This window comes from Loxodonta africana, chromosome 12 (assembly GCF_030014295.1).
Source record: "Loxodonta africana isolate mLoxAfr1 chromosome 12, mLoxAfr1.hap2, whole genome shotgun sequence".
Lineage (NCBI taxonomy): Eukaryota > Metazoa > Chordata > Mammalia > Proboscidea > Elephantidae > Loxodonta > Loxodonta africana.
Genome location: NC_087353.1, coordinates 85,889,114 through 85,903,815, shown reverse-complemented (window position 1 = coordinate 85,903,815; position 14,702 = coordinate 85,889,114). Strand labels below are relative to the sequence as shown.

General features: G+C 45.9%; 1 protein-coding gene across 2 annotated transcripts in view; it reads right to left on the bottom strand.

Annotated features, from left to right (window-relative positions):
- The window catches only part of ITGAL (integrin subunit alpha L), a 44,016-nt gene that overhangs the window by 22,245 nt on the left and 7,069 nt on the right, over positions 1-14,702 (bottom strand). For both annotated transcript variants that reach the window (XM_064295839.1, XM_064295841.1), the window contains exons 8-17: positions 11,626-11,758; positions 11,318-11,468; positions 8,677-8,750; positions 8,431-8,563; positions 4,755-4,906; positions 3,281-3,418; positions 2,639-2,836; positions 2,365-2,495; positions 822-982; positions 567-718 (exon numbers count right to left, since the gene is read on the bottom strand). In XM_064295839.1, the coding sequence (XP_064151909.1) occupies positions 567-718; positions 822-982; positions 2,365-2,495; positions 2,639-2,836; positions 3,281-3,418; positions 4,755-4,906; positions 8,431-8,563; positions 8,677-8,750; positions 11,318-11,468; positions 11,626-11,758 (1,423 nt within the window). The remainder of the gene's footprint in view (positions 1-566; positions 719-821; positions 983-2,364; positions 2,496-2,638; positions 2,837-3,280; positions 3,419-4,754; positions 4,907-8,430; positions 8,564-8,676; positions 8,751-11,317; positions 11,469-11,625; positions 11,759-14,702) is intronic.

The following is a 14,702-nucleotide window of genomic DNA, read 5'->3' as shown; positions in this document are numbered from 1 at the left end:
CTAGAATAATTTGATCTCAATCCTATTTTTATACAGGACTGCTATAAGCAAAACCAACCCGAACATATCAGTAGTTGTTTAAATTAATGTTAAAAAAAACTGTCTGGGATGGGTGTTAATAATAAATAACCATAGGTACCTGGCAAATCATGCTATACCACCTTGGCTGGATAATCTGTATGACTGAACATTCTGCAGCCATTGAAGCTAATTTCAACTCATAGCAATGCTACAGGATACAGTAGAACTGCTCCCCGGACAAAAAAAAAAAAAAAAAAAAAAACTAATTATGAAAGTTGGGTAGTAGCATTTATATATGATGTGTGAATAAAGTAGTAAAAAAAAAAGGTAAGTACATTGCAATCAAAATCATGTTACAAATGCGGGTGTAAGGCCTAGAAGAAAATATATTAAAGGTATGAGTACTATTATTACTATTGTACAGTGGAGGAAATGGCAGCACAGAGAGGGAAAAGTGACTGGTCACTCAACTGGACCGTGCCAGAGCCTCGCCTGGCACCCAGCGTTCATCCGCCCATTCCCCAGCTATAGAGCCGGCTCCTTACTGGGAAGTGAAACCAGAACTCAGAGCAGGACTCCCTGGAGGTGACAGCTGTGTTCCCGCTGAGCTCATGTTTTCCTCCCGGGAACAGCCCCCGGCTTCTGGTCCGATGGCCGTCCAGCTGCAGGGTATAGGTGAGATTGGCAACCAGGGGCCCTGGGCAGGGGGAAAAAATGTGGAGCTGAACAGTGAAGGGTCCTGGGCCATACTCCGGATGAGAGTGGGCAGGGGTTCTAGGGAGCAGAAGAACAGCACTGACTTTGGAACTGGGGAAGAAGAGGCTTGACTTGGAAGCAGATGGTGATGTTCACCCCTTCCTTCTTCCTGTTACTGGCTGAGTAGGAGCAGTCCACTTCATGCACTGGGATCTCAGCCGGGGAGAAAGCCATCCTGGTGATGATATCCACCACAGGCCGGGAGCTGTGGGACAGAAAACCAGCGGGCCTCCACTGAGCCTCCTCGATCAGATGCCAGGGCTCCCCCTGCCACAGCTACAGAGTCCAGAGGACTCTCCTTCCTAAAGCAGACTTCAAAGTCACTGTTTCTTCTCAATAATAATAGCAATTACCAATTACGGTTCCCCACTTCATCCTAGCACCCTCTGATCTACTTCCTCTGAGTTCTCAAAAAGAGAAATCATCTTGAGCCTCTATGCTTATAACCCTTTAGTGAGGCCAGATGATATTTAGAATAAAATCCAGACTTTCACTATACATGCCACATTGTCTGCCTCTCCAAGTCTCATCTCCCTTGGTCCACCACGTTCCAGCCACCTTGGCCCTCTCAGTTCTTTGAACACAGCAAGCTTCTGCCTGCCTTACAGCCATGGCATAGCTCAGATTTTCTGCATAGAAAGCTCTCACCCCAGCTTTCTGCAGACATCTCCTCTTTCAAGTCCCAACTCAAATATCATCTCTTCAGAGAGGTCTTTTTGGCTCCCCTGTCTATAGTAGGTTCCCCTATTAGTCTCTCTCACAGTACTCTGTTCACTTCTTCCACAGCACTTATTACAATTTGGAATTACTCATTTATTTGCTTAATTTATTAATTATGTATTACCCCACACATACACCATGTGCCCGGGGCCTGGTTCAGGTTCAGTGTTTAAGACATAGTACCAAACCAGTTGCTATTGAGTCAATTTCAACTCATGGCTACCCCACGTGTGTCAGAGTAGAACTGTGCTCCATAGGGTTTTCAATGGCTGATTTTTCAGAAGTAAATCACCAGGCCTTTCTTCCAAGGTACCTCTGGGTGGACTCAAGCTTTCAACTTTTTGGCTAGCAGCCAAGTGTGTTAACTGTACCACTCGGGGAGTCTTAAGACATAGTAGGTGCTCAATAAATGTCTACTCGCTGTATGATGTCATGTTAATGCTCCCAACAACTCTAAGGTATGGGAAAGCAGGGGATGCCACCATCATTTCAAAGATGAGGAAACTTAGCTCCTGAGAAGTTAAGTGAGTGGGGTAAGATCACTCAACCTGTAAATAGCAGAGCTTCAACCTGAATCTGGGGCATCAGGTTCTAATGCCATGTCTTTACTTGCTACATAATGTTGCTTGTCTAGGAGGTTTTAGTGTCAGATAGGCCTGGGTACAAATCCCAGTTCTGCCACTGACTAGCAACTGTGTAACCTGGAGTAAGACAACTATAAAAAGAGAAAGTAGCTCACAGCGTTGGGGTTAAAACCAAATGAGCTGATGCCTACGAAGCATTTATCGCAGTACCTATTACACGGTAACTGTTCAAAGGATGAGAGAGGAAGTTATTCTTAGGTGGGACTCAGAAGTCCCATCTCACCTCAGTATGATCACCTGACCCTCAGCCCCTACAGCCACATCTGTCAAGCCATCACCTCCAAGGTCCTTCACCCCGTGGATGGAGCGTCCAAACCACCGAATTCCTGAGAACACCTGGTTCCCTTTTATCCGCTGAGAGCAAAAAAGAAACTCATGCCAAACTGGGAAGAGGACAGGTTGGAGGAAGGGAAGAGTCAGGCTGGACAGTGGGTCTGGGCTTGGAGGCTTTGAGGTGCCTGGAATGGGTTTATGTTTGGCAGGCAGGGGTACTTCACCTGGCTAGGTCGGGAGCTGAGCCCACCACGCCGCCCATTGAAGATGTACAGAGCCCCCTGGTCCTCCAGTGGGGCTCCCACAGCCACGTCCATCAGCCTATCCCCATTGATGTCCGTCAGGGCAGTGATGGCTGCTCCAAACCGCCCAAGGGGGTACCCAGGATCCCCCTGAAGTTCTGAGACCTCTTCAAACCCCACCTGGGAGAGAGCAAGGAGACAGGTCACAACACATTCAATCACTCAGCAAATGTTCACAGAACACAGCATGTGTGACTGTGAAGAACAGTAAAGAAATGTAAGATGGTGCCATCCAGCTCCGCCTTCATCTGTGTGACCTTGTGGCTTTGGAAAGTTACTGAACCTTGCTGGCCTCAGTGTACCCATCTGTCAGATAAAGCTTGTAGTATCTCAGAAAGTGATTGTGAGGATAAAATGAGGTCAGATATACATAAAAGGTTGGGCACTGGGTTTTGTACACAGTCCACCCCCAATGAGTATTAGCTACGGCTTGTCTGTTGTTCTAAAAGTTTGATTAACACATGATCAGACATGGAAAATTTTTCAGAATAATCAGGACCTGAATAGGCCTATGAACCTCTGCTTCTTCCTACTCCCTTGCCTCAACGTCCTCCTGGTCCACACCTGTTTTCTATGGTAGACAAACACCCGGCCTCCTCTCTGCTCCCCATAGAACAGGGGGGCTCCAATAAGCAACAGCTCCGTCTCCCCATCTTGGTCCATGTCGATGCCACAAAGCTCCCCACCAAAATAAGAGCCGATCTGTAGGAAGAGGAAGATGTTTGAGGAAGAGGCAGGGATCTCAGGAGATCCTCTTTCCCCATCAGCTGCACCAAGTCCATCTTCTTCCAGCCCCTCAAATGCAGATTCAAATCCTGGATCCAACCTGAAAGCCTATATGAATAGGACAAGTTGAGTTCTTCGAGATTAATTTTTTAAACTGTGAAATGGAGATGACAAAGCTCTCCTCAGAGGTGTTTGGGAGAAGCAAATGTGATAATGTTTGTGTAGTGCTTGTGCCACTGGTGTGCAATGGATCGCTTTATTCGGTCTTTCTCACCATGGTCTTGTACCTCCCACCAAGCTGCTGGGTGGGACTATGCAAATGAGGTGCTTGTGGCCCACCAAGGGGATTGGATAGTTGCTAATAATGCACATAAGGCTCATGGCACCCTTGCGAGGATGGGAGGATGGGAATCCTAACGAGAGAATTGGTCATTTTTGCCATCCCGCTAGGCTTAAGATGAGCCATCCCAGAGGCAGATGGCAGGAACCTCACTACCACCAAGAAGAAAAAAGGGTATCCTTTCACCCTGGGGTCCTTGCGCTGAGAACCTCCTAGACCTGGGAGACAGAGCAAGAACTGTAACACCAGACATGGCGCAAGACGGCAAGAAGCAGCAGCAGAGACATGGCAGCAGCAAAATGAGAAGACTGCTCAGGATGGTGAGATGGGCGTCCTGGCCCATGGAACAAGGTGGTTACAGTGGGTGTGCCAACCTAGGGAACTAGAGAGCTGAGAGCCTTTGGGCGGGAGGCTTCCTGGTGGAGTGGGGTGCCCCTGGGCACTTACTGGCAGAGCTAAAGAGCTTTGTAATACTTGCCTGACCAGGGCAGAGGTGAGGCCGAGAGGCCAAGGGCCAGAGGGAGGCCTGCCTGGGGGCACAGCTGAGGAGAGGCTGTCCTGATGGAAGAACTGTATCCTGAGTCATTCTTGATCCTGAATTGTAACCTGTTGCTTCCCTAATAAAACCCCATAGCTGTGAGTATGGTGTGTGAATTCTGTGTGGCCATTGCAATGAACTGTCAAACCCAGCAGAGAAGTAGAGAGTATCATAGCAGGGACAGATTGTGTCAGAACTGGTAAAAAGGTTGGAGGGTAGAGGCATGCCTGACCTCCACCTCATAAGAATCAGCCTTGGGTTGTTGATCTTGATTCTCCTTCCCCCTTGTGAAGTTAGAGGATGTCAGATGCCCCTACCACCATGCCATTTTTTACAACCACGCAGTAAGTGGATGAGTGTTCAAAGAATAGCAGGGACTATAATGAATGTCCCAGGCAGCCCCTGTTGTGCGGATGCCCCTTGGCTGCGCTCACCTGGGCCCCGTCTATTTTCTGGAACTGGCTCCAGCGTCCTCCGCCATTTGGCGCTTGGAACAGCAGCACCTGCCCCGTGTGCTGGTACCGGGGGGCTCCAGCTGCCAGCAGTGATGTGTGTCTCCGGGAGGGCAGCCAGGTCACCGTGTAACCTGAGGAGCAGGAGAACGAGGGGCTTGGAGTTAGGAACACCATGGATACTGGAAGCAGGTAAAACTCATGGGGAAAGGGGCAGAGGCCCTGGAAACTGGGCTGGTGGCAAAGATCCTCTGAGACAGCCAGGATACCTCCTAAGACAAGCAGCAACGTGCTTTGAGCAGTCCAATGTGCACCCCAGCAAAATGCAGCCATGAACCAGAGGACAAACATGGTGCATCCCTTTGAGGCTCAATTAACTGAGGATTGGCGAGGGAGGTTACATTTTTTTTAAATAATAAAATAAAACATGGATATAGTAGTAAAAAGAATGCGAAGGTTGCATAAATATTAAAAAAATAAAACATGGTTTATTAGTGGTTACCAGAGATGAGTGAGTGGGAGGGAGAAAAGAAGACACAGTGCTTAGGGGACACTGAGCTTAACCCAAAAAACCCGTTGCTGTCGAGTTGATCCTGCCTCATAGCAACCCTACAGGACAGGGTAGAACTGCCCACAGGATTTCCAAGGAGTGCCTGGTGGATTCGAACTGCTGACCTTTGGTTAGCAGCCATAGCTCTTAACCACCACGCCACCAGGGTTTCCTACTGAGCTTAGGGTGATGGAAAAATCGGAGAACGTTGATGGTTGAACAACACGATGAGTATATTGAATGTCATGGAATTGAACATGCGAAGATTGTTGAAATGGCAAAAGTTTCGTTACCTATATATTTAAAATGTATGTATATATATTTACTACAAAAAAAAAAGTCAAAAAAAAAACAAAACAAAACATGGGAAAGCTACCCCGTTTAGTGCTTAATGACGTCTCTTCAGGCTGTCTTCACACTTGACACTTCTTGTGGTAGGGTGCTCTGTCCTCTGTTAGTACGCTCTGCTACGCTGATGAGATGTTTGAGAACATGCTGCAAGCAGCTAGACCAGGGATTGAGCTAGAGCCAGGAGCCACCCAGTAGGAACGCTCTGATTCCCTGACCCAATCCAATTTTCCCTGCCTAGAGCAGTTGGAAGTGGGCAAGAAAAACAGAGATGTCCAAGACTATAGCACAGGAGAGGAAGGGTGAAGGGTCCTGAACCCCTTTCCCACACACTCATGTATATTCCCGAAGCATTTGCCGTTTGAAATTGGTGATACAAGGTTTAAATCTTAGTTCTACTACTTCCTAACTGTAATCTTGAGTAAATTACTTGATGCCTCTGAGCCTCAGTTTTCTCATCTAAAAACTGAGTATAGTACCAATCTCATAGGGTAGTTTTTCAGGATGAAATAAGACTGTGAATATAAAATGCTTAGCACTGTGCCTTATATATATGTGTGTGTGTGTGTGTATATATATATATATACATATATATATATAAAACCAGTTGCCCTCAAGCGATTCCAACTCATGGCGACCCCATGTATGTTAGAGTAGAACTAGGCTCCATAGGCTTTTCAGTGGCTGATTTTTCTTTTCTTGGAAGTAGGTTGCCAGGCCTTTCTTCTGAGGTGCCTCTGGGTGACTCAAACTGCCAACCTTTTGGTTAGCAGCAGAGCACTTAACTGTTTGTGCTACCCAGGGACTTGGTCTCTCTCTCTCTCTCCCTGTGCAATATATAGTATACAAAAGAAAAAAAATTCTATTGCTGTTGGTTGAATCTATTCTGACTCATAGCACCCCTATAGGACAGAGTAGAAGTGCCCCATAGAGTTTCCCAGGAACAGCTGGTGGAGTCGAACTGCCAACCTTTTAGTTAGCAGCTGCGCTCTTAACCACTGTACCACCAGGGCTCTGTAATACGTATTATAGAATATATAATGTGGAATATTATACACATACACATACACACACACATATATATATATGAAGTGCTCAGCTGCTAACCAAAAGGTGTGTACACACTTACATATATATATGAAGTGCTCAGCTGCTAACCAAAAGGTCAGTGGTTTGAACCTACCAGCTGCTCCCTGAGAGAAAGATTTGGCAATTTGCTTCCACAAAGATTTACAGCCTTGGAAACCCCATGGGGCAGTTCTCCTCTGTCCTGTAGGGTTGCTATGAGTCAGAATTGACTTCATGGCAGTAGGTTTGGTTTTGGGGGGTATAATATATATTATAATATAGTAGGGTGCAAACTAGATATTAAACTGGAGTTTTTTCCTCTTTTTAAGTGAGCAAAGTTGCCAGCTATTTGTAGTATACTCAAGAACAGAAAACCACTTTGAAGGCAGTAAGACCAACTGACCCATTGCTGTCGAGTTGATTCAGAATCATAGCAACCCTATAGGACAGAGGAGAACTGCCTCATAGAATTTCCAAGGAGCGCCTGGTGGATTTGAACTGCTGACCTTTTGGTTAGCAGATATAGCTCTTAACCACTACACCACCTTGAAGACAGTAAGCATAGCGGTTAATTTTTTAGACTCTGGCCTAGAATACCTGGGCTCCAGCTACTAATGGAACTGTAAGTGAACCCTGGGCAAGTTACTTAAAGTCTCCTTGGTTCTATTTCTCCCTGTGTAAAATAGAGATAACAAAAATACTTCCTCACAGGGTTGTTGTAAGGATAAAACAAGATGAAATATTTTAATAATGTGAAGTGCTCAAAACAGTGCCTGGCATATAATATTTATTCAGGAAAGAAAGTAAAAAAAAAAAAAGAAAAAAAAATCCACTCCTTAGAGGGGTGGATGCAAGGTGAGCAGCACTAATTTTCCCAAGGAAAGAATTCAGTAAGACCTTTGTGCTCTGAGAGTTTAACAAAGGAGTGATCACGCCCCAGTAAGTGGTCATGGATGAGGCAGGGTGGAGGGAAGGTGAGAAAGAAGAACCCGGAAGCAGTCCTATCTGGGTGCTCTTGGAACCAGCTTGTACCTTGGGATGGGCTGATGATAGGAATGTGAGTTCAAAGATCTACAACCTCAGAGCACATGGGTGAGGCCCCTCTGTCACCTGAGCCTGGTGTCACCTTGGGTCAACAAGCCTCTGCAGGACAAGACTTCAGCAATGCCATCATGAGGCAGAGAAAAGCAAGAGCAACTGTGGTTTGACCAGACTCTAATTTCCTTTATGTTTCGCATCAAAGGAATTTCAAAACTGAATAAACCTCTGGAGTTCTTGGACAATTCAAGAGGATGAAGCCTCAAGAAGGAGCCACTAGTCCTCCTACTACTAAGACAGGTGAGGGCTCAAGTGATTAACTGGAAAAATTAAAATGTTATACCAGTACTAGTATGTCAGAGGAGAGCTGTGCTCCATAAGGTTTTCTGTGGCTGCTTTTTCAGAAGTAGATCGCCGTGCCTTTCTTCCGAGGTACCTCTGGGTGGACTCTAACCTTTAACCTTTCAATAAGCAGCCGAGAGCGTTGGCTATTTGCACCACCCAGGGATTCCAAAAAAAAGATGTTATAACCATATTTGAACTCTGAGTTGTTCAGGCTGATTGCTTAATTGCTTTCATCACTATTCTGAAAGCCAATGTGAGTGACTCTGCCCCTGAAAACCAAAATACTTGCCAAAAAAGAAAAGTACTCACCCAAGTATCCTGTTCTTGCTTCCTGTGTCAGTGGCTCCTTCCCAACAAATATGTCTTCCTGCAGGTCTGCCTTCAGGTCTAGAAAGCCCCCAGTCCAGTCCTTGGCTCCAACTGCCCCCACAACTCCACGGTTCTATCCAGAGAAGGTGAGCAGGGGTCAGCCATCCTCCTGGAGTGGGCTGCATTCCCACAACACACTCTTCAGCTCCTACCCCTGAGGCCCCCCACTTCTGTCCCACCACTCACGTGGTTGAGGTCAGCGCTGATCCCGCTGGAGGACAGCTCCATGTTGAAGGATGTCAGATCCTGTTTGCTTGTGCCTGAGGGACAAGTACAGAAGAAAGAAGCTGAGACCCAAGGGGCAGTAAAAACTGTGATGCTCATGAAAGGACCAGAAGGAATTTACTTTTGGGTGAGAGGAAAGAATGTGAGTTAGACGAACCTGGGCAGTGATTTAACTCTCAGTTGGCTTTCTCATATAAAGCTCTATGAGTCCCTGAACTTCACCTCAGCGTGTCTAAAATGCAGCTCTGGATTTCTGCTCCTACTAAGGCTTCCCCACTTCAAAGAATGGCACCACCACCCACCTAGTAAATGAGGCTAAAAACCAAGGGATCAGCCTTGTTTCTTCCTTTTTCTCTCTTTTATCTCTAACCCATCACCAAATCCTGCTGGTTCTACCTCCAGAATACAGCCATTCCCTTCTCTGAACAATGTGTACTGGCGGCACACTGGTCTAAGCCATCCTCATATCTTGGCTGACGCAATAGCTCACTAATTTGGTCTCTGTTTCCATTCCTCCCCCTCTTCCATGCTTTTCTCCACAGAGCAAGCTAGGGTAATCTTTTTAAAAAATGTGTATCAGATGACATTTCTCCCTTTCTTAAAAACTGCATTACTTCCTATTGCTCTTTGAACTAGAATCTAAACTCCTTATGAGGGCCTAGAAGCTTCCCACCTTCTCTCAAACCTCCTCTCTCCCTTACTTACTATGCCCCACTCACACTGACCTTTTGAATTCTGTCAACATGCCAAGCCCTTTCCCACCTCCTGGACTTTGCATTTGCTCTTCTCCCTGTCCTTTGCCCATAATCTTCACATGGCTGTTTGTTTCTCATATTTCAACTCAAAAATCACCTCAGATAGGTCTTCTTTGAAAAGCCTATCTAAAGTGGCCTCTCCGAGTTAAATCTATCACTTTATTCATTTTCTTTATAGGACATAACACAATCTTTAGTTGTCATGTTTGTTCACTTGTTGATCAGCTTTCTCTATCCAACTTGAACGGGAGCTCTGCTTTGGCAAAATCCCTATGTGTCTTAGTTGCACGCCTAATACATGGTTGTTGCAAGAATGAATTAATAATATGGAAATACCACCAGCCTTACAAAGATGCTGAGAGGACTGAATTAAGTAATATAAAGTACTTGTTACATGTGGGAGTCCTGGAGGCGCAGTGGTTAAGAGATCGGCAGCTAACCAAAAGGTCGGCAGCTTGAATCCACCAGCTGCTCCTTGGAAACCCTATGTGGTGGTTCCACTCTGTCCTATAGGGTCACTACGAGTTGAAATCGACTTGACGGCAGTGGGGTTTTTTTGGTTACAGGTAAGCTTCCAAGAAATTTAGCAATTATTATGATGACTTCCTCATTCGTTAAATAAATATCTAGAGTAACTAAATATTTGCTGCTATGGATACGATGGTGAAAAAGCACACGCAATACTTGATATGACCATCCTCACAATTTAGTGTGGGAGGCAGAGACTGAGTAGACAGCAGAGCACAGTGTAACAGGGCTCTGATAGGAAACATGCGGTGGGTTTAGCAGCGCACATGGGAAGAAGCACATAAACCAAGCTTGGGAGATCAGCAAGAACTTATCAAAGGAAAGGACATCTAAACTAAGATTGGAGGGCAAGAGCTGGTCAGGTCAGGGTAGGGGATAAGGGTTAGATATAAGAGCTACCATTTATAGAGAGCCTACAATACACCATCTTGCTCAGCAATTAAACCCTAATCAGCCCCGTAAGGCTGGTGTTGTCCTCGTTTAGCAGAGCCATACAATGAGGCTCAGAGAGGGAAAATGACCTGGTTTGTCACACAGCAAGTCAGAGGCAGAGTGGATTCTTAAGTATGTCTACCTGGTTCGATTATATATACCACATTGCTTCTTCAACTAAGGCTGTGTCCTATCAAAGGGGATTTGCCCGTGGGAATCATGTCTCTTTTAGCAGACTAAGCTTCTTGAGGAAATACCCTCCTATAGCCAGCTCTCCACCTAGTGACTGCAATAACCAAACCAAGCCAAACCAAACCCATTGCCATTGAGTCGATTCCAATTCACAGTGACCCTGTAGGGCAATGTAGAACTGTCCAATAGGGTTTTCAAGGAGTAGCTGGTGGAGTCTAACTGCTGGTCTTTTGGTTAGCAGCCAAGCTCTTAACCATTATGCCACCAGGGCTTCGACTTTCTTTTCTTTTTCTGAGCCAAAGAAGAGAGCCTGTGGTGTCCTCACACTGGGTCCCTGTTTGCTTGGCAACATCTTAAGTAATTTGGAGCTAGGATGAGTGAAGTGAGAGTTGAGCTAGGGTGGGAAGGAATTATAGTCATTCTGCAGGGCTCAGGTGACATCAAGAAGACAAAGGTCATTCCTGGGCCTTACCCTGGATCAAACTAGGCTCCAAAAGAAAGACGGAATTTTGAAGAGAAATATCAGCAGCCACTTTATCACTCTTGCTTAAATGCCTTCTAGAGGCCTTTCTCAGGAGAGCTCTGTCACAGAGTCAGATAGTAAGTGCTCGTTATGATTCACTGTGTCTGTATAACAATGACAATGTCTCTGTACACAATCTCCTGAATGTTCCCTCCCAGTGACTGCCACTCACCCTCAATGACATAGATCTTCTTTTGCAGCTCAGTGAATAGACCTTTAAGCTTCTCGAACGTGTCCAAAATCTTTACAAACTCCTTCGTGGGTTTCGAGGCAAATTCGTGGAGTGTCTCCTGACTTTCCTGTTTCTGAAAATGCTTCCCAATCTGTGAGGGAGTGAAGAGCTGGCATCCCCAGAATCTCAGACCAGTTTTCTATTATTTTCACAACTCCCAGCTCCCCAGCAGAAAGGGGAATGGGATTCAAGAAGAGGAGAGGGAGAGATGAGACATGAGAAGGAGCCAGGAGCCTAGGGGCCCATACCCCAATGATGTAGCGGATGATGTCTTTGGCTACATCAATGCTGCCTTTGTCAGTGGCTTCCCCGTCTGTGATGATGATGAGCACTTTGGTGGCATCTGGCCGGGCCCCCAGCTTCTGCTGAAACACCTTTGTCCTGTGTTCAAGAAGGAGGGATGTGAGAGACTCCTCCCAAACCTGGGTCTTCTCCCTCCCACCTCCTCCCCACTTCTACCGGTGTTCTTCATCAGATCATTGTCCTCTCACTATGCAAAAGTCCTTCTCATATTTCTCAGCCAGATACTCCAAACCTTCAACGTTCTCCTCCGAACCTTCCACCTCATCTTTGCTGCCACACCTCTCCTTCTAGACTAGTGGTCTTCAAACTGTATTCTAGGCTGTTCATAGACTATCTCAGGGGTCCATGGGCAGTAAGATGAGGCTTTGCGAGGGGTGACTCCAGGTTCCCTCCACTTCAATCACACAGCGACTATGCTTTCATCAGTTTTAATCCGTTCAGTATGTTGGTGAGGTTTCAAAGGAAAAAAAAAAAAAAAAAGAGTTCTTGGCCAAAAAACACTGAAAAGCCACTCTTCCAGAGCAAGCTCATATAGTGCCACCTCTGCCTTCCCTACCATCCCCAAGCTGCCCAGAGATCGCAACTACAGTACTTATCCTGGGAACTGTAACGGCTGGTTTCTGTCTCAGTTTTCCCTCTAAACCCTGAGTTCCTCAAGGAAAGGACCATGTTTGCTTTGCTAACTCTTGGCACAGAGTAGGTGCTCATGCTTAATAAAGGATAAAATAAAGGGAAGGGCCTGTCCAATACCGGACAGGCCAAGGCTCAAAAATCCTGCCCTGCCACAGCTTCCTTCTGAAGGCAGTTGGGTGAACAATGTGACCCCTCCTTCCCCACCTCCACAGATAACCAGAGATGGACAATTAATCCAAGAGCAGCCAATCCACCACCCATGCCTTGTGAAATGACTGACTCGGTAGCAGAAGCTGAAAGCCACATGATGAGGCTGGAAAAGCCATTGTGGGAGGTGGATGAGATATAGAAAGGAGGGTGGGAAAGCTACTTAGAAGCTGCCAAAGACAGAGAAGCAGGCCGTACTCACAGCAGAACACTGATGAGCAGGGCCTCAAACGTCTGCTGTTAAGACCTCTAGTTCTATCTTGGGTCCAAAACATTTCTCCAAACTCCATCCATATGGATTGTGCCTATCATGGCTCCAGTTCTTGGATTCCTGCCCTGGTTTAAACCACCATCATCTCTCATCTGGATTTTTCAATAGCCTCCCTAACTGGCCTCTCTGCTTCCACCCTTGCCCCACTGCAGTCTAATATCAATATTGCAGCCAGAGGGGTCCTTTTAAAAACATAAATAAGATTATGTCACTCCTCTGCTCAAAACCTCCAATGACTTTTCATTGTATTCAGAGGAAAAGCCAAAACCCTCACTCTGGCCTCTAGGTCCCTGTTGATCCCAATTCCCATTATCTCTTTCACCTCATCTCCTACTACTTTCCCCTCTCCATTACTTCTCTCTAGCCACACTGGCATCCTGGCTCTTCTTTGAACATCCTAAGCATGTTCTCACCTCAGGGTCTTTGCAAGTCCCTTTGCCTGGAATGGCCTTTCCCCAGGTATCCGTGTAGCTCACTTCCTCAGCTCCAACTAGTCTTTGCTTAAACATAACCTTCCCTGTTCTTTTTATGGAATATTGCTTTACTTTTCTTTATAATACATACACCTTCTACTATATTAACCTAATTTAATTATTTATCCTGTTTATTATATTTCTTTCCACTACTAGGATATCAAGCTCCAAGAGGGCAGAGATTTTTGTCTGTTTTGTTCCTGCGATACTCCTAGTGGAGTCCCTGGGTAGTGGAAATGGTTAATGTGCTCGGTGCCAACCGAGGTTCAAGTCCACCTGGAGGTGCCTTGAAAGAAAGGTCTGGAAGTCAACTTCCAAAAAATCAGTCATGAAAACCCTATGGAGCACAGTTCTACTCTAACACACATGGGATCACCAAGAGTCGGAATCAGTTCAATGGAAACTGGTTTTTTATATTCCCAGCACCTAGAATATGGATTGGCAAACAACAACCCACGAGTCAAATCCAGCCTATGGCTTGTTTTTATACAATCCATGAACTAAGAATGCTTTCCATATTTTTAAAGGGTTTGTGAGACAAAGAACTAGATTTGGCCTTTTGTCTCTGGTTTCTGAAAATAGTGCTTGAAATTCCCCAGCAATCCAAGGTGTTTTTTCATAAAACTGCGAGGCAATACTTCCATCCACTGCTGTCAAGTAGATTCCAACTCATAGCCACCCTGTAGGACAGAGTAGAACCGCTTCATAGGGTTTCCAATGCTGTAAATCTTTACAGAAGCAGACTGCCACACCTTTCTCCTGCATATTGGCTGGTGGGTTCAAATCGCCGACCTTTTGGTTGGCAGCCGAGTGCTTTAACCACTGTGTCACCAGGGCTCCCTAGGCAACACTTAAATATGTGTAAATAAGGTGGGAGCCCAAGGCACCACATCTGGAAAGCTAACTTCAGGAAAAAGAAGGGGGGCATGAAGGAATCAGTCATGGATATTCAGTGATTCAACCAATCGTTGACTACACATTAAGATTCCAGTCATGCATATACATGGAGGCCCCAATAACTATTATAAAGGACCCTAGGCCTTGGAGCTCCCTTTCGAGCTTCCGGAATGATGATGCACGTGGGAGGACTAGCATGTCTCTGGGGACATGAAGCTCCGTGCCAAACACTCCTTTCTGATCTCATCTGTGTGTCTCTTCGCATGTACCCTTTTGTGGTTATATTAAAAACTTATAGTGAGTATGCCTTTTTCTGTGAGTTCTGTGAGTCATTCTAGTGAATTATTGAACGCACCGGGGTAGTGAAAGCCAGCAGTGCCTGACAGCTGCCTATTTGGTAGTTGATTACAAGGACAGAGTCCTAATTTGTAAGGAACCAGCTTTGGGTGGCTGGTCACAAGAGGACTGTGCAAGCAGTCATTTTGTAAAGATCTAACTCTGGGTAGTTGGGGAGTGAGAGAAAGAGAAATGTCGTGTGAGT